Below are 22,166 nucleotides of genomic sequence, written 5' to 3'. Positions count from 1 at the left end.
AGAAAAATAAAGTTTTGTTTTACGTATCATTGTCTTATGTTCCTATGCTACTGGTAACATGTGCCAATAGATTTACACAACGTAGGAAAGACTAGGACTTAGAGAACAAACAAATAGCCAAACTTACCCCAAACATACGGGCCCAGAAAGGAAGCTTGCTGTCCGCACAATGAAGGAGCGTTGTTGTGCACACTTCTACATATGATCTGGCTCGTATAGGTGTGTAATGGTTAGCTCTACACGATACCTGACTAGAACTTACCTTATGCCTCACTTGCAGATTCGGCCACTGCGTCCGCACACTGCACTTTTGAGTAGGTTAGAGTACTTACAGAAAAAAGTGTCATTGGAATGAATAATAATGGCATTAATTAGACAGAAGCTAGAGGATGACTGCATAAATTATATAACCGCTTCAAACTACACTATTTTTCGCCATCTCGAGGGCAAGAAATTTGGTCTACTAAAAAATGAAAGACTAAGTGTGAAAACCCAGACAAAGAAATCCACGCAAGGTCTTCAAGGTCTAGGTTTATATACTTTTGTGGTAAAGCAGCAAGTGTGGCTAGTTGGGCATGGCTCATGATAATGATGGCTCATGACGCATGTCCGGTGTTTTGCGTGGTTTTCTTTTTCATTCTAGCGCAGTAAAGCTCTCTCCGCTGCTCTGGTGGGCCCCATGACTATATACGGTGCAGCCCCCTCGACTAGTAGAATGTACCTTATCTTTATCTGCGGCTGCCAGAGTACTTGCCATTTGAGAACGTGAAATATGGCATCCTACACTATGCACTTGATTTGCAGGGTACGGTGAAGAACCTTCTTTTTGGGACTTGAAAAGACAACGTATTATGTATTTATAGGCTGTATCAACCTCCGACCTCATGCACAATTCAGCTGCTCCTCAGCCTATACCCTGGAAAGCGTCCAGATAATGGTAAAGCCTGATCTTACAGCGACAGTACCCCGTCATCATCATCATCAGCCTGACTACGCCCACTGCTGGGCAAAGATCTCTACCATGTCTCTTCAATTAATCCTGTCATTTGCTAGCTGCGCCCACAGCATTCCCGCAAGCTTCTTCGTCTCATCCGCTTAACTAGCAAGGCGCTCTGCCATTTTTCATATTCTTAGCGGCAGAGGCAACAAAAAGGTCATGTACTGTACATTAAACTAAGCAATAATAATAATAATTGGTTTTGGGGGGAAAGGAAATGGCGCAGTATCTGTCTCATATATCGTTGGACACCTGAACCGCGCCGTAAGGGAAGGGATAAAGGAGGGAGTGAAAGAAGAAAGGAAGAAGAGGTGCCGTAGTGGAGGGCTCCGGAATAATTTCGACCACCTGGGGATCTTTAACGTGCACTGACATCGCACAGCACGCGGGCGCCTTAGCGTTTTCCTCCATAAAAACGCAGCCGCCGCGGTCGGGTTCGAACCCGGGAACTCCGGATAAGTAGTCGAGCGCCCTAACCACTGAGCCACCGCGGCGGGGTTAAATTAAGCAAGTACTTTGTTTTTTAGTTTTTTTAACTCTCAAATACAGCCTGTCCAACCCTCAGACGCACAAGTGCACACATGAAATGGCTAGTACGTAAAGTAGCGGTTGCCATTAGCAACGCTAATTTACTGCGGACTTCATGTTCTTGTTCTCGTTCATGCAGCAGTATGTGCCCATTGTGGGTGCCATTTCTTCTTTTGTTTGCACTGCAAAGTGAGATTCTCTCACGTCTTCGTTGTATTCGGTGGAGGGCCGTCAGCTATGCGAGAAGCATGCTATGCCAGTGCCCGTTGCCGCCTGTGAATTAGCAACGCACGAATCCTGATGCTGTGCTAAAGGCATTCTAGAATCGACCTTGATCCTCTAACCACCCTCTGCCCAATTTTATTACCTTAGTCCCCTGTCTGTAGCCTACGTTCACAAAACACTTTTCACTGAGGAAAGCTTCTCGGAGGGTGTTCCCAGTCGAGACCGCTGATCACTCACCTTCATCAAATATCACTGCGATAGCTGCACCGCGGCTCTCTCCAGGGTTTGGAGCTTTGAACTCGCAGTGGTTCTTATTGGCGCGGCCAAAAACTGAGTAACGTCACAACTTTCGGGATCACGTGACAAAATATTTTGACCGATGCAAATGCAGCAATGCCGGGACGGCTATGGACACACACACACACACACACACACACACACACACACACACACACACACACACACACACACACACACACACACACACACACACACACACACACACACACACACACACACACACACACACACACACACACACACACACACACACACACACACACACACACACACACACACACACACACAATATATATATATATATATATATATATATATATATATATATATATATATATATACAGCTACGAAAGTCCCGGTCGTCTTGAGGCCTTTCGATCTGTACCCTTTGTTGCCGTGGAATCCTCTGAGCGCTCACCGTCGCCGGTTCGGTTCCTCTGTGGTTTTCTCCTCTAACAGAGAAGAGTTATGAGAACCTGCTGACACAGAGAATCTCAGGAAACGCTCATACCGGCAGCAGTGGGTAATTCATCAATTTTTTGCTGCGATTGCCCGACAGAGGAAATGGCTGGTTAACCCTCTAGGCGCCGCTCGCTATTGCATTCCAGATATTTTATCTTTTTGACTGAAACGTTTGTTCGGGCCTAAAAAGAGCCACTTGGTGAAGTTTGGAACAAAGTGCCACGCTGAGTTCGTACAAAGTGTCACAAAGTGTCACCTGGTAAGCAACTAGATATCAGAGGGATGTGGCCCGATTGGTAAAATAGTCCACTTTCCGTTCTGAACCGGTTTTTCTTGTAACCCGCCGCGGTGGCTCAGTGGTTAGGGCGCTCGGCTACTGATCCGGAGTTCCCGGGTTCGAACCCGACCGCGGCTGCTGCGTTTTTATGGAGGAAAAACGCTAAGGCACCCGTGTGCTGTGCGATGTCAGTGCACGTTAAAGATCCCCAGGTGGTCGAAATTATTCCGGAGCCCTCCACTACGGCACCTCTCTCTTCCTTTCTTCTTTCACTCCCTCCTTTATCCCTTCCCTTACGGCGCGGTTCAGGTGTCCAACGATATATGAGACAGATACTGCGCCATTTCCTTTCCCCAAAAACCAATTATTATTATTATTATTATTGTGACAAGATATCCTCCGCCGCCTTTCATCTCCAGATTAGTGAAACATCGGAGCTAGTCGCAGACTTTGTTCTCCCGATTAAAGCCTTCTTGGCACGCCGCATATTTTGAACATGGGGCCTTAAACACGTGCTCTGTTGACTTAGTTTGAAGGAGGTCTATTGGAACATGGAAACACCGTGATCTGTAAAATGAGCGCTCGATAAAGTCACTGTTACTCTGAAAGTGCCGTATTCAGCGGGCGGCGCGCGGGCAACTTTGAGGTGAGCTGTTGCCAGAAAGGGTTCAGCGCGACGAGTGTGTCGTCTGCCAAGGAAAAAGAACGCCGATACAGTGCGTGGTGTGTTCACCACGCCCGGCTCATTGATCCTTTTCGTACACGATATAACGAATGAATGTACTGTCTAACGAAATTTGCGAGCTCCTTTTCATGAAGGTTGACGAAAGTCTTAAATATCGCACTACAGCAGCATTACTTGCCAAAAAATAAAAGATGCCGCCACCGTTTGGAAGACGTTGAAGTAACGAGCGTTAGTTGTTTGGTTTACTAGAATTGATGTGAATGTGATTAAAGTGAGGTACACCAATGGAAATACGAATTTGACATCTTGGATTTATAACGGACGTCACCAATGAATCACAGATTGGATATATCAGTGACGTCAAAAATCAATGACCAATTCCATATACTAACGACGTCACCAATGAATGAGCAATTGGGCTGCTATATCGATTTACTATGGGAGCCACCATCTTTAATTCCTCGGACTAAGAAAATTTCACGCCGTAGGGAGGCCGTAGCAGACCCCAAGAAATAGAGAAACGTGATGAGTAAGAGCAAACGCTCTTAAAAAGCAGGCTGGTGCTAGGTAAGTTTCGTACCCTTCTTGCCTCGATAAGAGCAACGGAAATGACGTCGTCTCATATGCCGTCTTAACAGGCCAGTAAGTGCGCCTTTACTAAATCTGTTCGACTTAGAAGGGAACGTTGTTCCCTATAGGCTCGCTATTTCCCACCCCCCCTTTCCATCTCTCTGTTGAAAAATAACTGGACTACGCTTCTGCTCACCGCAACATTTTGAGAAGAGGCCACCTGTGGAGCATCATCACTGGAAAACGCAAACAAAAAGTCCCTGTTCTAGCAATAAATTTTTCATTTGCGCATTTGAGCTGAAACCTTATTTTACAAGTACTACTATTGTTTATGACAGTAGTAGACGTAGGAGCAATAGTAGAAGTAACAGCAGCAGCATGTAACAAGAGTAGTAATAATAGCAGCGGGACTAGCAGTGGTGGAAGTAGTAGTAGTTGCAGTTGTAGCGGTAGTCGTAGCCATGGTAGCAGAAGTAGTAACAGTTCGAAGTGGTAGTGATGACAGTAGTAGCAGAATTAGTATTAGTAGCGGTGGCATGTAGATGTTACGAAGAAAGTGTTAAGTGGACGGGCCTCTAGAGTAGCACCAAGTGGGCAACTATCACGCCTCGTGCAGGTCGTAAAGGCAGACGAGATAGAAGTGAAATTAAAGATGAAAAAAAGGATGTGCAGCGCTGCCACTGCGTAAGGAGAAGCGACGCCGGCTTCTCGAAGCCATGTGCCTATGTTTAGAAGCACATACAGTGCAAGGCAAAACGGGTGCATCAAGTTCATCCAGCGGAACTCCAAAAATGGGCCCCGAGCCGACTACTCACTGAGGTTCCTTCTTGTTTTTTCGCCAAAACTACGAAACAATAACGGAGAAGGAAGAATTGAATGAGCAGCTACATTTTCATCTCTCTTTGTCCGCAGATGCCTGTCCGTCCATGCATTTACGCCACGAATAAAGCTCGACAAAATGACTCTCTCCAACTGGGGCCCTATCCGATGCATGCAGAGAAGAGAGTTGAATGATATATAGATGGAAAAAAAAAATAAAAGAATGTCGGCAGAAACCAGATCCGCCGGAACGGTCGCTGCTGTAACAGATGCCCAACATGCCCTTTCCATTTCAACTGTTACGCAGGCCGTAGAAGGTTATGCAAAGGGTAGTTGCTCATGTAATAGTCAACTTAGTCATCAACAGCAGGCACGTCGCTGTTTATTCGCTGCAGTGGCTTCAGTTCTTTCCACTGTGCGACGCAGGGGCACAAAAAAAAGTTTCGCTTCGAACGTGGGAGGGGTGCTGTTGTTGCCGAGTCAGTGCCGGGCTTCTAAGACAGGCTCGAAGTGGCTGTGGCACCAAGAAGTGCCTATTTTAGTTACTGTTGTAACTCAGCGGCTCCTAAAAATAAACTGACCTTCAGTACTACTGCATTTCTTCCCACGGTGGAACATGCAAGCAGTTTTTTTTTGTCGGCAGCGGCAGACAAACTGTTTTCAGGTACTCTTTTTTTGGTGCTGTTGTAGATTGAGCGGGCGCCTGGAGGTAATGGGCACATTACTTTGCATAAAAAAGGGTGTGGCCCGTCGCTGCCCTGAAGCAGTGGTGACCCGATACAAAACAGATAGTAGACATTGGCATCGACGTCCACATCGATATCGACGGGCAGAGGTTGAGAAATACGCCTATTAAAGGTGCACTTAAGCGGAATCTGAACTCGTCTTTTTACCGCGGGAACTCGATCTACTCGTACCGTACATTCTAAAAAACTTCGAATTATTATCCTGTGCAGCCGATTGCCCTAATTAAGTCGGATTAAACGTCCCGGCTCCCGCCTTTTTGTGAACTCAACATGGTAGGTAAAAGTGGTCAACCAACGCGTTAGCCAGTCCCGTGGCAGCTTAGCTTTCGCTTTTATTTTGCTTTTTAGGTTCTTGAGAGTATAAATTAGGCCCACGGAAAAAAAAACACGCGGATTCTTTGATTTACGTATCACTCCGCCGATGGCAGAGCGCCAAGCCGCCACGGGACTGGCTGACGCGTTGGTTGACTCCTCCTACCTACCGCGTTGAGTTAAAAAAAAAAAAAGCGGGATCCGGGTCGTTTAATCCGATATAATTAGGCCAATCGGCCGCACAGGACAATAATTCGAGGTTTCTAAGAATGCCCAGAACGTGTAGATAGAGTTCCCGCGGTAAAAATACGAGTTGAGATTCCTCTTTCGTGCACCTTTAACAATTAAGCCCGAGATACAATTAGTGTAGCAAGGACTTATGCCTTTGAAAACTACTGAATCCACATTGGCCTGCTCATAGAGAAAAGAAAAATATGAGGACAGGCTCAAATGCCTGCTTGAAATCAGTTTGAAGCGGTGGCCAGTTGCTCTTGAGAGTAGCATGCAGAACTCTTAAGAGTGGCCTGGAAAGAATACGTTAGATTGCATTGATGGAATCATGTAAAGACGGTATCACCAGCGTGCGTTCACTAATCGCGACGTTGTGGACTTGGTAATGGCTCCCCCCCCCCCCCCCCTTTCCTAAAATGAAACAGACCTGAACACAACTCTTCACTACCATACCTCATTATGATACTCAATGCAGTGCTGAATCAGGCTGCTCCTCAATTTTGTATTTTATGTTATTTTATTCTCCGACAGGATTACTACAAGGGAGCCAGAAAGGAAGATGTGACTGTTAAAGACAAGAACTGCGGGACGAGAATGGCGGCTTTAACAAAAGATGCGTCAAAACAAGCGATCGCTTTGGAAGTTAACAAATCGCGTTTTTCATTCACAACGGTATTTTCTTAAATGGCTGTCCAGTTGTGCACCTAGCGTGAATGTGTGTCTTGGCAGTGGTATGAGGGGATAATCATTCGGAAGCTACACGCGGGCTGTGATAAGACGCCGTGTAGTTAATGACTCAATGGATTAGTTTCGAACATCCTGGGTTCTTTAAGGTACACTGACACCGCACAGCGTACGAGTGTTTTCGCAGTTCACCTGCATCGAAATGCAATCGCCACGGGTGGAGTACAATCCCACGACCTTGGACATAGCAACTCACCGCCAAAGTTGGTATGCAACCGATCAGGCACTCGTCTTTATTGATTCTTATTACGGTGCGCTTTTCCTCATCTACAAGACTGTGCAATCGTAGCGATATTCGCACTGAATTCGAATGATTAGTAACCGGTTAAAGCATTCTGCCGGGGTTTGTTTTCTGTTCAGTCTTCCGTGAAATTGTAGACTGACTAACCGCCTCCTCCCCTTGTTTTTTTCCTATCGTGCGCGTTTGAATGCTAACCGTAATGACAGCTTACCTAGCTTTCGAAACATTTTGTGAGAAACTAAAGGAAAGACCTTGCGCGTAGTATGGACACGTGTCCACATGCCAGAGGAGCCTGTAAGCGACGGCGCTTTCGGGAAAGGGTGTATACTGAGCGTCTGGGCACGTTTCGGTGGCAATGGCTTTCATCTTCAAACATTTCTCTTTCGCTTACTCTCTCAAGGTTCTCGCTCTTCGGCCTTTCCCTCATCAGCTAGACTCTCGTGCGGAGAAACCCTCGCACTTTGCTCATGGGGGCCTATAAAAAGAGCCGGGGGCGGTGGGAATCTCGAAGCCATCAAAAGCGCTAGTCTGCTTTCACCACATCGTTGGACACGAGCGCGGATTTACCCGTCAAAGAAGCGAAGCCATGTCTCGGAATAGCGTCTGCCTCTTGCTAATTGGTGTGTATTCTGCTTACTTCATTGAGAGCATAGCACGGTTGGATAAAAGCGCTAAAACTGGTCGTTTAAGAAAAAGGTTTGGATACGTAGTAATCATGAGCTCGTCTGAATGTCATTGTCAGCATGCTTTTGAGCTTCCCTATCCTGGACGTCTTTGAGCAAGAGTGAAGGATCTGTGTCTCTTGAGCCCTCCGTCGCGAGGCGAGGAAAATACTCGGCGGAGTTCAGGCGGAGTTCTCCCGATATGCATCCGCTGTCGATGCATACCGTAGGTGCCTGTGTCCCGCATTTTCCGTACAGCCAGTAACTTCTCGCAAGTGCTTGCTTCTGCTGTATAGGAGACGACGAGGCAGTGACGAATTTCAATCTTTCTGCTTTTAGTCTAATTGTCATATAGTTTTCGGGGGTCCGCGTTCAGCACAATTTCTCGAAAAAGTCTCGCAAGCAAAGAAAAGATAATTTGCTACATTTCCCGGTAAAATTAACAAAAACACGCTTTAACAAATTTGAACGAACACATCTTCGACTGAAGTTCGTTTGGTTGGGTTCTTGAGATAGTTGAGAGAAAACAGACTGAGAAAACTGAAAACGGAAACAAATTATAACACAAAAGGCTGAGGGTGTCTTGCGACTACCTTAATGCAACTTTGGTAGAGGTGCACTTAGGGCTTACTATATTCATGAGGAAGTTGTTCGTTATATGTTTCTCGCTATGAAAATTAAGAGAGCATTTTGTTTGAACACTGCATCAGTCAACTCTCGCAAACTACATAAAAAAGTAAGTGGCACAAGGCGCACGCAGCCATGATTCGAGCGAGTGAAACAGCGTATTGATCTTCTTTTCTATCGCTCATTTGTGTGATGCTTGTTTCCTAGAATGGTAAGGAACTCGAGCAAAAAGCGTTTGCAGTGATTTCACTGTGACGCTCTAGCTACAGCTGGGGCGCCCGCCGATGCAGGTGTTTATTTACATGGTTTTTAGATAGGAGTATCAACGCATTCGACATCAGCGGCAATAATTCGTCTACGGGAAGCGACTTCTCGCTCTGTAGCATAAAAGAGAAGTGGAGTTATTCGTTCGAGGTATCCTCGTTTGTGTAGCGACAGCGGAAAAATGCCGCCTTTTTTGAACAAGCTAACCTGAGGCATCCGCTGATTCCTCACAGTGGGCAAAAAAAGCAGTACAAACGGAACGCCGACAACGTAGAAGCGCCCTGACACCTATGCTAACTAACATTCAGAGATCGCAAGGTTGCCTGCATGTTGCGAGCCTGACCCTTTCGTCAATATTTCATCCAGCAGCGGTGGCGCTCGCTTCCGAGTCTCGATTCGAAAAGGATAAAAATCTGTGCCTCCATGTTATTTGCAAGTAAGACACCAAGGGTCAGTCAGCCCATGCTGTAAGGAAACCTTGAAAACGTTGATAACAGTGCCGCTGGTCTGGTTTCTTCGCAGTGCAGTACTTCTTTTATAAGATTGCAGTCGCAGAAAGCTCATGCGCACAGCTTTGCGTACCAGTATTAAGGAATCGTCTTCTACGGTTTTCGGCCTTTCAACGGGATGCAAAATTTAGGTTGGGTAAGGAGGAAACGAGCGGCTGTTCCATTCTGTACAAATAGCTGAACGCGTTGTGAGGGTAGAGGGTAGAGATTGCCTTGCGATGTATTACCTGATCACTTTCTTTGACACACAACCCTACTCTTCACGTTGAGGCAGCTCATTAAGCTGCAGCTGCTGTCGCAATGCTCCGGTAATAACTACCATTCGTTGTAAGACACGCGTTTTTGCAAAGGCATATGTAGTGCGATCATTCCATTAACATACAGCCATTCCATTAACATGGTCACTTGAACACTGCACGAGTGGGCCCCACTGTCGCAACACTTTGCGCTTAAAATTATTCAAGTCACACCTGTATAAAATCTGCTGTGGATTTGTAACTGAACACATGAAAGGCGTGTTGCTCTTTTATAGCATAGTATGGCATGTCTGGTGTGCTGTTATGCTGTGCTATGCTGTTCTACGCCATGTCATGGTATGCACTGCATAGCATAGCACACCGCACCACGCCATGTCATGTCATGTCATGCCATGCCATGCCATGCCATGCTATGCTATGGTGTGCTATCCTATGCTTTGCTATAATAAGGTACGGTATATACGTGTAATATAGTATAGTATGGTATCGTATGTGGGCTGTAACAGTCCAAAGCTGCCTTTAGACGATGACGAACACCGAAGTGGAAGATTCCGAATAAATTTCAACAACTTTGGGCACTGCGAAATAAGGAAAGCCGACTAAGAAGTTTTAAACAGGCTCCATTTTGATTGCCAGCCAAAAGAAAATGGAGGGTTAGAAAAGGAGATACCGGAACACGCGGACACCAGAAAACAACCCTAGGCGTGACGAATTGAGCACCGCCCGAAAAAAAAAAAACGAACGCGCTGTGTGCGACGAATTTAAAAGACGGCAATAATGCGCAGGCTGGTTACAGTCGCTCGGCCCTCTTGTTTCCATTCTTCCACAGTGTTTTTTTTTTTGCTGTCCTACTTCCCTGTTACACGTGTGCGACCGACGAGTCGATGCCCGCGTTGTGTTGCCCAACCACACGCTTGTTTTCTTCTCCCCCTCGAAGGACACGCACGCAGCGGGGATACAGACGTGTTCACTAACGCCTCATTAAGTCCACGCAGCCAACACGGTGTGTGCGGGCTAACGTGTGCGTGCGTGCTGGTGAAAAGATATGGTTTTCAAGGAGGGCACGACTTTTCTTTATGGTCTTCCTCTGCGAAGCGACGTCATGCTGGACTCGTTGTCACGTGTCGTGAAAACTCCTGAGCCATCCCTTTCTTTGTTTGTATCTTGCAACCTCTATCCTTGTTTTTGTGCTTCTTCTATGCGGAAAAATTGTGCACATGTTGCGTGCAGAAGGCCAGATACTCTTTTTTTTATATGGCCGGCGCGGTGGCAGAGTGGTTATGGCGCTCGGCTGCCGGCCCGAAAGACGCGGGTTCGATCCCGGCCGCGGCGGTCGTGTTTCGATGGTGGCGAAGTTCTAGAGACCCGTGTACTGTGCGATGTAAGTGCACGTTAAAGAACCCCAGGTGTCGAAATTTACGGAGCTCTTAACTATGGCGCCTCTCATAGCCTGAGTTGCTTGGGACGTTAAACCCCTATAAGCCATAAGCCTTTTTTTTTGTGATTGGCAAGTAGCCAGCTGGCTTCATAATCTACCAGAAAGATAGGTCGCACATAGCGCTTTGCCGAGTACGTGGACTGACAGTCCACCTGAACCCATTCGTTCAGATCTACTGCTCTGATGTGTGCCAAATGACATTGGTTATTGTTCCACGATTATGTGTTGATGTGCCGAGAGCAGGTAGCTCGGTTTGGCTGAACGCCATTACAGGATGTAGTTTCTTGAAACGCGAAACCGTTTTCTCTGACTTCTGTACAATGTGTTCGCCAAGCGCTCTCGGGTATTATGTACAAGAAACATTTAAATGCGAAAAATTACAATTTTTAGCTTTTAGAAATCTTGAGAAAATGCTAATCAAAACTATGAGCCTCATTGCTCTCAGCCGGAGCGAAAAATTGGTGCAAATACAGTCGAAACTTCTTAAAACGAAACAATTTATATAGAACAGTGTCGAACATCGCTACAACGAAACAGTTCATAACAAAATAATGAATATAACGAAATAATGATGATTCCCCTTTTTGGAGCCCGGTGAACACGGGCTATGACGAAGCTACGGCTGTAACGAAGTAATCACCGGGCGCCTTCAACTTCGTTATAAGAGTTTCAACTGCAGCAGGATAGCTTTATCCTGAATAACGTGATCATAGGTGGTGCACCCTGCGTTATACTTCCTGGACGAAGACGGAGACACACGCTTGCGCTCATTAAGGTCTATCGTACAGGAATGGATGCATTACGGAACGATCCCACTAGCGCTGTGTTCGAAAATGATATTGATGTCGAGGGTTGCTCTGCGCTTTCCAATGAGTCTTGATTAAACTTTACGACGCATGCTTGGGCTCAAATGAGTGAGTCTGGAGTTTCGCTCTGTGGGCGTGGAACTCCAGATAGTATTTTTTTCATTTCATTTTTCTATGTGGATCGATTTCACCAGCCTGGTGCTGTTCGTGCAGTGGGTACCGACTGTAAAAACCAGTGAACAAAACCAAATTTTTTAGCGCGCTGACTGACTCATCTAAATGATATACCTACGTGTAATGGGTTGCTGTTACCACTCAGAAGAAAACTCTTAGGTTATCCTCGGTAGACCGTTTGAATGCGTTTGCATTCTCGGTTCCTTTTGATTCGGTTGTAGCTCCACATTAAGGGTACAACAGAATAGCGTGACTGGGTTAATGTCCATGTATGCGGAATTGATTATTCACTACTTCACGTTCATATAGGTCGCTGGGAATCATCACGCCACCTACAGGGGCAGTGGCGCATCGCTTAACCGCTGTGCTACTGCTCCAGCAGTGATGTGAGGAGTGAGTGATAGAATAAACTTTATTGCCATAGTTCGAATTAGCCACGCATAGTGAGGTGGCGTGGCCCGCAGGTGGTGGCGACTGGCTGGGTCCAAGAAGTGAGAGCCACTTGTCACGATTTGTCTGTGATTGTCAGCAGTCCATGCATCCCTCTTCAGTGGGAGTTGGCAGTTGGGCGTGGGGGGGGGGGGGGGGGGGGAGGGGGGGGGGGGCTCTTTGTGATCTATGAATAAGACTGAGAGGCTCGTGACATCATCAGCAACACGTGACGACCAGTGGACATGGTGCATCGCCAAATTTCAAAATCAAAAGATCCAAAAAATTTTGAAGTTGGCACACCCGTCCAAAATTTCAAGGAACCGTTAAATTCTGAAAGTAGGCCCAGCCCATAAAACAGATTAAGGCCGATTAGTGGGGATTATTAGGTTGATAAAGGTGGAATATTGCGTCGGATAAGATAATCCCCTATGATAATCCAATGAAAGGCAATCAAGCATTATAGAAGGTGCAGGACTCATGCATACCATACAAGGGCAATTCAACCATTTCCAAATAAAGTTTCGGGCGAGAAAATCGCAAGAACAATATACACTATTTATAGACACCATAGCAGGGAACCTAAATTCTCTCGCATTTTTTTCGTTAAGAATGCGGCTGAGAAAGCCTCCAAGTTTTTTTCTTCGCAAGGCTTTCTTTTCCCCACTGCCTCGCTGAGTGCGTTATTTTTGTGGGGAAGAGCTAGTTCCTTCTTTCTTGAAACCAAAAAGTAGCCCTCAGAAATAAGCCTACAGACTGTGTAGGAAACACAAAATGAACAACCAACTCGAGGGGTGCTTTGAGTTGCATGAAGACCAACCCGTAGGTGATTCCATTTAGAAGGCATCCGTCGAGTTTTCTTGGAAATGCGCAAGAAATGTTTTCGTTTTACGATTTAATGTAACTATTGCGGCAAAGTAAGGCGCGCCGTAGCGAAAGCATTTAGGTAATAACAATAATAATTGGCTTTGGGGGAAAGGAAATGGCGCAGTATCTGTCTCATATATCGTTGGAAACCTGAACCGCGCCGTAAGGGAAGGGATAAAGGAGGGAGTGAAAGAAGAAAGGAAGAGAGAGGTGCCGTAGTGGAGGGCTCCGGAATAATTTCGACCACCTGGGGATCTTTAAAGTGCACTGACATCGCACAGCACAAGGGCGCCTTAGCGTTTAGGTAAAATTTTGATTTACGACCTCTAATTTTCCGACTGTTCTTGATAGGCGCTTCCATTTTCTGTAAAAATAAAAAGAATGGTGAAACACCTTCACACGTATGGCGCCAACTTCCTCTCTCTATAGGTCTGTTCAGCTGTACCTGTGCCGCCCCTAAGAATGACTGTGACGTCAAGAAGCTGGATGCCTGTTCCGCCGACCTTTTCGTGTTCGCCACCTCAGCGAAGGTTCCCGCCACCCCTGCCGAGCTTAAGCCGTTCTGCGCGTGAGTTTGGAAGCTTTCTTTCCTTTTGTGAACAGCAAGCTGGCTTCCATAGTGCCCATAAGCAAAGCCAGCTATAAGCCGATTGGATAAGCTTCTAGACTTTCACCAAAGTCCTGGCCCTCCACCGTGATATCGGTGAAAGCCATCGATTGTTGCATGTCAGGCACATAATGTTAATTGTCTGGACGCCACAAACATGACCGTTTGGAACTTTAAGCTTTTGCTATTGAACGAAGTTAAATTTCTTCCCCCCCCCCCCCCCCCCCCCCCCCCCCCCCCCTTTTCAACTTCGTAGCACGCAGCTGAAATCCGTGGAGTGCAGTCGGGACTATTTGAAGCGTTGCACAGAAAGTGTCGTCCAGGGTATCGGAAGTATCTTCCTCGATGATATCAATGCCGAGATCGAGGGACGCTGTGACGAGTCTTCCGATTACCACAAGGGTGAGTGAGACCGAACCGACCGCATCTTGGTGGTGCTTGCGGCGCAATTCAGGACAGGGACAGATTGTGTGTGCCGGTGAACTAGTGCTAAATAATAACGGAAGCATCAGAGTGGAAGCGCATATGTCAAAATTGAGCGTACATTGCCCATGCGCAGTATTGCCACTTGGAGGTAATGGTTGTGAAATTGCTGAACTGTCAAATTTTAAGCGTATTTAGAGTAAGTGATGTCCTACTCGGTGCCACCTACTCTTTGTCCTGCGCTGGTTTTCACATTGAAACACACGCCCTCAAACGACGGTTTCAGCAACCAGGTATGACGCAATATTTGAATATATAAATTTTAGTGCGAAAGCGATACTTTAACGAGGTCAAAGCGGCTTACCGAGTTTGTGCGAAGCTTGACCTTGAGGGTGGCCTTGCTCATGCAGAAATAAAATATATATAAATAAATATTGCTGTGACCGGGTACCGAACCTGAGCCAGCGCGAGCAGACCAGCTTCGCGGTACACTGCAAGAGAGCACTGTGGTATCGCCACAGCCGACCATGCATGCCTCGTGTTGTTGTTGTTGTTGTTGTTGTCGTTGTTGTTGCCTTCGTGACATGGCACATTCCCATGACGGGGAAGTGGTAAACTGCAACACACTCTCGAGCTGTGCATTGCACATCGTCTTCTTCGTCAACTTCTATTTGTGGCACGTACAGATCAGATTAGCTTAGCCTCGACCAGAGCTTAACCTTATGCTCATATCGTCGTCACACGTGCCGACGACTCAGAAAAGCAAAACATTGAGCCAACCAGGCAAAACACATGCCTTCGCACGTCGACTTGGTTTTAACTACGGTAAAACCCTACCACTTTTCTGCCTTGCTTTCAACCTCGATGAACTGAGCAGTCACGTTCGTATTGAAGTGCGCAATGCATTCTTTTCTGGAAACAGTTTGTACAGTTTCTTGGGGTCACACTTGGGAGCACCTAAACACCTCTAAATATAGGACAACGAAGATTAGCGGAAAAGGGAGTGCTTCAGAAGACAAATAAACAGGCGTCGATTTTCTGAAATGTCGTTGCATAGGACGCGTACTTAGACAGGTTCGCGATTTGGTTATAGGACAGCTGAAGAGCACTATTTTTTATTCTGTTTTGAAAGATTCAACAAACGGCCGAGGTAAGCGCCTCGTTTTTAAGTGATGCACAGGCAGTCGTTAACGCGGTGCGGCACTGTTTCTTTGTGTACGGCTCACAGACTACCTGAAGAGCGCCCCCTGTTTGAACAAGGTTGGAGCTTCCATCCACAAGTGCTTCCGAAGCGTCACCGCCGACTTCGACTTGGCTTCCAGGCTGCCAGCCAAGCAGAGGATTGGAGGAGCTTGCTGGTAGGTGCATGAAGGCCGAAAGCGATTTGGCCCTCGGTTACGGATAATTGACGTAGTCCAATTAATATGCTCAGAATCTCAGCTAAGGTGAGGAACAGATATACGTCGGTAATTTTGAAACAATTGAAGCTGGAGCGAGGAAGTAATGGCGTTAGACTCATCTTTGCAAGAATCTGGAACCCTTTTTCCGCGTAGAAACTGCGTAAAGATTCTAGCAACAATAGTTAAGACGGTCTCAGACAATTTTTGTCGCGAGGGGTCTTTTCAGGTGTAGACGCAAATATTTTCACTTTCTGTTTGCCCAGATAGAGTAAGCCAGTATTTCAGTTCGGGTGAAAAGCAGAAAATAGCATGTACTCCTGCAGTTCAGTCGGAAACATGTGCATGGTTTTTTTGTTCGCAACAGTCACCGCTATTTTAGCTTCAGCAGCGGGCCCTGCTGCTCGAAAATTCTTATACGACACTGGTACACAGACGTTAGCACAGTGTTTCCTTTGAAACGCATTTTAGAATTAAATGCTTTGTTTGTGAGCTTTAACGTCCCAAAGTGACTCAGGCTATAAGGGACGCTGTAGTGGAGGGCTCCGAATGATTTTTGCCCCCTGGGGTTCTTCAACGTGCACTGACTTCGCACAGCATACGGGCTTCTATCATTTCGCCTCCATCGAAGTGCGACCGGCACTGGCAGGATCGAACCCGCGTGCTTCGGTCTAGCAGCCGAACGCCATAAGAACGAGTCAGTGCGGCGGCTAGAATTAAGTCTAAGTTTCTGTGGAATCACCTCCAAATAAGGGTTTATTTAACTCTCGTTCATTTTCATTGTTTGTACCTTTCATTTTCATTTCTTCGTCCCTTTCCTTCTTTTTTTTCTTCCTTTCCTTTCGCCTCTCCCTTTTTCTCAGCCTTTGCCTCCTTTCTTTATTCCTTAATTTTCCTGTTGCTTTCATTCTTTTCGCTCCTTCTATCCGCCTTCGTTGCTTTCTTCCTTTTTATGCTTTCTTTCCTGCCATCTTTGTCTTTCCCTTTCACTCTTCCGCTCATTCTACCTTCCTTGCCTTTCTTTCTTTATATTCTTCGTTTCTTCTTGCCTATACCTTCTTTCCTCCTTTCTTTTCCTGTTTTCTCATTCCTTCTGTCTTTCTTTCCCTTTCAATCTATCTGTCATTAATATCTTTGCCCACCTCGCAGCAAGTACAACGATCTCGAGGCCTGCATGCACAAGAGCCTCGATGGCCAGTGCAGCGTTGAGGTGCGACAATTCGCCGAGGGTCTGCTGGAGAAGTACGCCGGCGAGCTTCTGGGCACAGTGTGCAGTGCCTACCGCACCGGCGACAAGTGCAAGGGCATCCCCTTCGACTCGACTCCCGGTGACAAGAACATCCGGGCCGTCCTCACGCCTCTCATCAAGGTCGCCTCAGCCCTCGGCTGATGAACAGCGATGGGACACCCTGTATATATGAATCGTTGTTGATGAGTAAATGCTGAAGAGAAAACGCGTCGGTTAGAGCGCGTGGGACCACTGGAAATACCGCAGCAAGACAACCAGGATGACGACATAACGATGTGAAAACATCTGCTGCACGCTGACGTTGATAGTGTGCCCTGGACCGCCTCGATCCTCGCCCATTAACAGAGCAAAAGATCCTCGGTCCGTGGCCACAGCAGTCGACTGCCCTCAAGGCATACAAGGCACTCTTTGCCTACTTGAGAGCGACTGGATTGAGTGACAAATTGTGACATTGTTGTGCGTGTGTGTTATGCCTTTTTCCCCTTCTCTCTTCCTCCTTTTAGCCCCCCAATCCCTCTTCCCCAGTGCAGGGTAGGCAACCGGAACCCTTTCTGGTTAACATCCCTGTCTTTCCCTCCTCCTCTTTATCTATCTATCTATCTGTGGTCATTGCATTCCTTAAACATCGCTGCATTTTCGCCGACAGTTTTCCCTCGCCGCTTAGGGGCCTGTCCGAACCGGCCAGTGGTTTGAACTCTCATAGTCTAGTTTAGCGTCCTACGGTTCTGCATTCTAGACAATGCGTGTGTCGTCCCACGCGTTTCTAACACCCTTGCACTGTACACCTGTACACTGTGTGCACAGTCGTGAGCAGTATGAAAGGAAGCAACGTTTTTGCACAAAACTGCATATTTTTGCTAATTTCTCCGCTAAATTTGACAATCACTCTTAGACATTAAACGTCAAGAGGGAAGCTTGTTAAAAGCGAGAAAAAATGCGCTGCTTTTGTCACACATAATAACGGAGTAATTAATAAATTAATGCTCTAACTTTGTTTACTTATCGCTCATGACTGCACGTGTAGGTTGTGACGCGTTGATTGCCTTGAGGCTGAGACGTCCCTGTAGAAACACTTTGGGTCCACTCTGTGAGCTGCGATCCTTGTGCAGAAAAATAAAGTGTTATATTTCGTATCATTCTCCTATGTTCGCATGCTGCGGGTAACACGTGCACGTACAAGATTTACACATCGAAGGGAAGACGAGGACTTAAAAAACAAACAAATAGTCCCAAGTGACCCTAAACATACGAGCCCAGCAGGAAATGTTGCTGCCCGTGCAAAGCAGGCGAGACACTGGACCCTGTACTACACACTACCTGGCACGCAGGTTTGCGCTTGCATGCCTTACCTTATGCCTTACCGGACTGTAGACATTGGTCGAACGTGGATTATTTAAGCAGATTAGAGCTGTTACAAAAAAAACAGGTTCCTTGGAGTACATTATAATGACATTAATTAGGAAGGAGCTCGGACTGGCTGCATAAATTATAAACATTTCAAACTACCCGATTTTTCGCCTACCTGTAGGGCAAGAATTGCCTCTGCTAAAACAAGACTAAACGTGCAAACCCTAACTAAACCCAAGCTGGAACTCAGAGAATTAGGTTTAAGGTGGATGGGCCGCATGGCTAGGCAGCGCAGCTTCCTCGACTAACATTAGGTACATCATCCCAAATTTTGAATACTATCAAGTATTGCGTCGTTAAATGCAGCGTGTAAAATGCTTATCTCGACTATGCAGCTTGCTTGTACGTGCAGAAATTCAACACTGGACGTGGCAGTTATTTGTCCCTATTCTCTAACAGCATCTTATGATGGAGGAATTGTTAGATTCAGTCAGAATTAACTAAAAATCTCCATCCTCTACAGCGACAACGAGACTAATCAAGCAGCATATACAACAGCGGTTCTGATCTGTCTCGCTTCCTCTGGAAGTGGCGGTGAACTTCTTTTAGGCTTACTTGAAAAGGGAAAATTTGGCACAAGAATCATTGCTGTGTGTGCTGCTTGGTTGGCTTTTTTTTTCTCAGCAGACGAAGCCGACTTTCATTAATTTCTAACTCAATCTAGCAAATAAAATTCCATTCGAGAAGAGAGACCATTGAATACCACGTGATGCGTTGCATCCAGCGATGCAACACTTGCTTTTATTCACAAATTGGGAGGTTGTACATTAAGTCCTGTGTGTTATGCTCGCATTAACACAGGACGTACTGTCCGCCGCTATGGACGAGGGCGGCACTAGTAAACACTCTAATCATCGTCATTAGGTTGACTACGCCCACTGCAGGGCACTCCAATCAACCCTGTCCTGTACTAGCTGCAGCCACCCTATCCCCGCAAACACCTCCCACCTCCATTTCCGCCACCCGAGAGAAAGAGAGAGACTCTTTAATGAAGAAACAGAATTTAGCCGGCGTTTCAATATCGCTGGCATGCTACTCTGCGTAGGGAGGGGAATTTGGGAGATAAAAGACTGAAGGAGAGCAGCGTGGAAGAGGTGAAAAAAAAAAAACGAAGATAAAATGCAGCCATGAAATGGGTACTAAGGATGCAGTGGCGAGTATTGATGTAACCTATGGAATGATGGAGTGCTTATTATTCTAGTTACTTAGCTCTGGTGATTCGGATCTGCGGTAGCTGCGTACCCTAAGTAGACGCTTCTCCTTACCTCTTCCAGCACCTTGCTACAAACTGCAAACCGCTATTCTCTTCCGAGACTGTTGAACATTACTTAGGCTTTCTGCATATTAATTTTTAGACCCACAGTACTGCTATGCCTAACTCCTTGATCATGTTTTGCAGTTGATCACCTGAGTGACTTTGCAAGGCGATGTCATCGATCGCAGATTATTTAGATATTCTTCTTTAACTCTTATCCCCACTGTTCCCAAATGAGGCCTCGGAATACCTCCTGTAAACAGGCGATGAATAGCATTGGTGAGGTCGCGTCTCCCTGCCTGACACTCTTCGTTATTGAAATTTTATTGCTGATTTTATGAGGGAATTTGTAAGCTGCGCAGCCGCTGTAGATATCCTCCAGTATTTTTACATAAGGCACTTCTACACCGCGATTCTGCAATGCCTGCATGAGTAATGAGGGTTCGACTGAGTAAAATGCTTCGTCGTAAGCTATGAAGGCTGCATATAGGGGTTGGTTATCTTCTGCACATTTCTCCCAAAGTTAGGTTAAACGCTGGTTAAATACCTTCCAAGGTGGAAGATTGGAGAGCCGCCGCCATAGCTCAGCTGATAGAGCCCTGGATGCGTAATTCTGAGGTCGAATTTTTGAAGATACCGTCTGATCGCGTTCCTGGCTCTAATACTTTCCAAACTTTCTCCTGTGACCTACTGCAGCTGGTACTGAATGGCCAGCAAGTTATGAAATGCATGCTAGAAATCCTGACCTTTCTAGGTTGAAACCAATTTTCATATTGAATTCGGCGTACTTTTATCGGTGTTATTCGCTTTAGACGGAAAATTCCACGCCTTAAGTATAACTTATATCGCATGCTGTGCTGGCATCTGTCGCGTGTATGGCGAAGTCTGAACGGTAAGTTTGGCACCGCTCCACAGATGGCGCAGAATGCGTGCAGTTTTCAAGAGCGATCTGTGTGTCCCATAACGTGAAGCTGCAAGACATTTAACCAAGACAGTGACGCATGTGCGGTGCGTGCTAAACCTACACAATCAACAGGGCACATTTTGCTGGAGTGTGGCGGTATTCATACAGATGTCGACGCATGCACAAGCACTATTCCTTGTGGTCGTAGTGTTCAGAGATAGCGAAGGATATGTAAATGCATCGGCGATAGACGTTAGCAAAAAAATGAGTTGGAGGATTGGCGTCTTAAAAGCAGGCCACACAGAAAAAAGATGATAGCGCCTGTGGTTGTATCGTCTTCTTGTCTGGTCAGTGTTGCTACTGCGCTGTAGTTTTAAATAGCGTTAGGGGCTCGTCCCAATACCACAAAGGAGTCAGTACGGGTGCACATAGGCTGGCAGAACAGAGAAAAAAAAATATATGAAGAACGGCTGAGGAAACTGGACAGGCACGGGTTTGCACCAAAAAAAGCTTAAATACTTGTGCAGAAAGAGTGTTGATTCGAAGTGGAGGAAGATAACTAGACAGCAAGTACGCAGGATACCTTAACAAGGAAATGAATAGTGTTAAATGCGAGGTCGAAAAGGCAGAAGGGCAAATTGATGATCTCAGTGACTAAAAGCAGACTCTTGACATGTATAGAAAATGAGAAGCGCAAAACAGGGAGGACAAGCTTCGCCTCAGAACGCGAAGCTGCGCAAAGAAAAAAACCAAGATGACACACATTGATAGATTGTGGAAGTATCCATCCAGATGTTCATGCAGGCATAGTCACTATCCCCGAGGCACTAGCTTGAAAGTAGTAAGGTTGAAATTAGGGTACGCAGCTTCTATTTGATACCCTCATTATGTCACTTTAATCCATAAACTGGCAAAGGTTCAATATAATGCAGTGCGTTGCATTCTTTCTAACAACAATCGCACTGCCAGAACAACTTTAATGAAATCGGGTCTGAAGCTACCTAAGCTGTACCTCTTTTACAAAATTTTTCATTATACTATGCTTGCACAAGAATGTATCTCATCACACACTTCTGTATCGTCTCGCCGCGGTCACCATCACAAAGTAGCTGTTCCGGCATGCTACACTACTTCATTTTCTATGTCGTTTATTCCCAAGACATCACATGACTGGAACAACCTTCCTGCATCGACAGTACGCGTTAGTAACATTAGTAACTTTTGTTCTGTTCTGTTCAACGCAACTCACCTGGCTCGAATTGCATAACCGTTTGATCAACCGTTACCTCGTTATTTGGTCGTACAACCCCCTCCTCTCTATAACACTACGGTCCGTACGGTGTGTCCGAATAAAAAAAAATGTAATGTGATTGCAGAAGGGTTGCAGGATATGGTAGCTCGAACGCATGGCAGTGTCCCGAAATTATTAGTTCAGGATTCAAAAATAATATAGCCTAGATGTAGGTAGGGCTTGCACTAAAAACAAAAGGGAGAATTTGTAGATAACGCTATCGCCAACCATCCGTAGAGGGGAAAATGTCAAGAGATGTTTCTTCAATCACTGAATACGAGAGCGCCTTCCTTTATTTTCCGCCATCACTTTGTTGTCGGGAAATGCACTTGAACTAGCCATAGTTTGTTTTCGTTCTGGCTTCGTCCTTTTGCAGCAAAGAACAATATGCAAGCCGGTCAAAACAAAGACTCAGTAAATAGCCCCAAAAAGACACTACAGAGAGGACCAGTGGCCAGGCTCG

At 46.1% G+C, this 22,166-nt stretch overlaps 1 protein-coding gene across 1 annotated transcript; it reads left to right on the top strand.

Moving 5' to 3' along the window:
• Positions 1 to 7,658: 7,658 nt before the first annotated feature.
• LOC144135397 (uncharacterized) lies at positions 7,659 to 17,222 on the top strand. The gene is made up of 5 exons (XM_077668062.1): positions 7,659 to 7,757; positions 13,600 to 13,738; positions 14,034 to 14,179; positions 15,429 to 15,558; positions 16,747 to 17,222. The coding sequence occupies exons 1-5, from the start codon at positions 7,724 to 7,726 to the stop codon at positions 16,985 to 16,987; spliced, it is 690 nt and encodes a 229-aa protein (XP_077524188.1). The 5' UTR covers positions 7,659 to 7,723; the 3' UTR covers positions 16,988 to 17,222.
• Positions 17,223 to 22,166: the final 4,944 nt, after the last annotated feature.

This window comes from Amblyomma americanum, chromosome 5, assembly GCF_052857255.1.
Source record: "Amblyomma americanum isolate KBUSLIRL-KWMA chromosome 5, ASM5285725v1, whole genome shotgun sequence".
NCBI classification, from domain to species: Eukaryota; Metazoa; Arthropoda; class Arachnida; order Ixodida; family Ixodidae; genus Amblyomma; species Amblyomma americanum.
The sequence above is the reverse complement of the archived record's forward strand: the minus strand, read 5'-3'. Positions and strand labels throughout refer to the sequence as shown.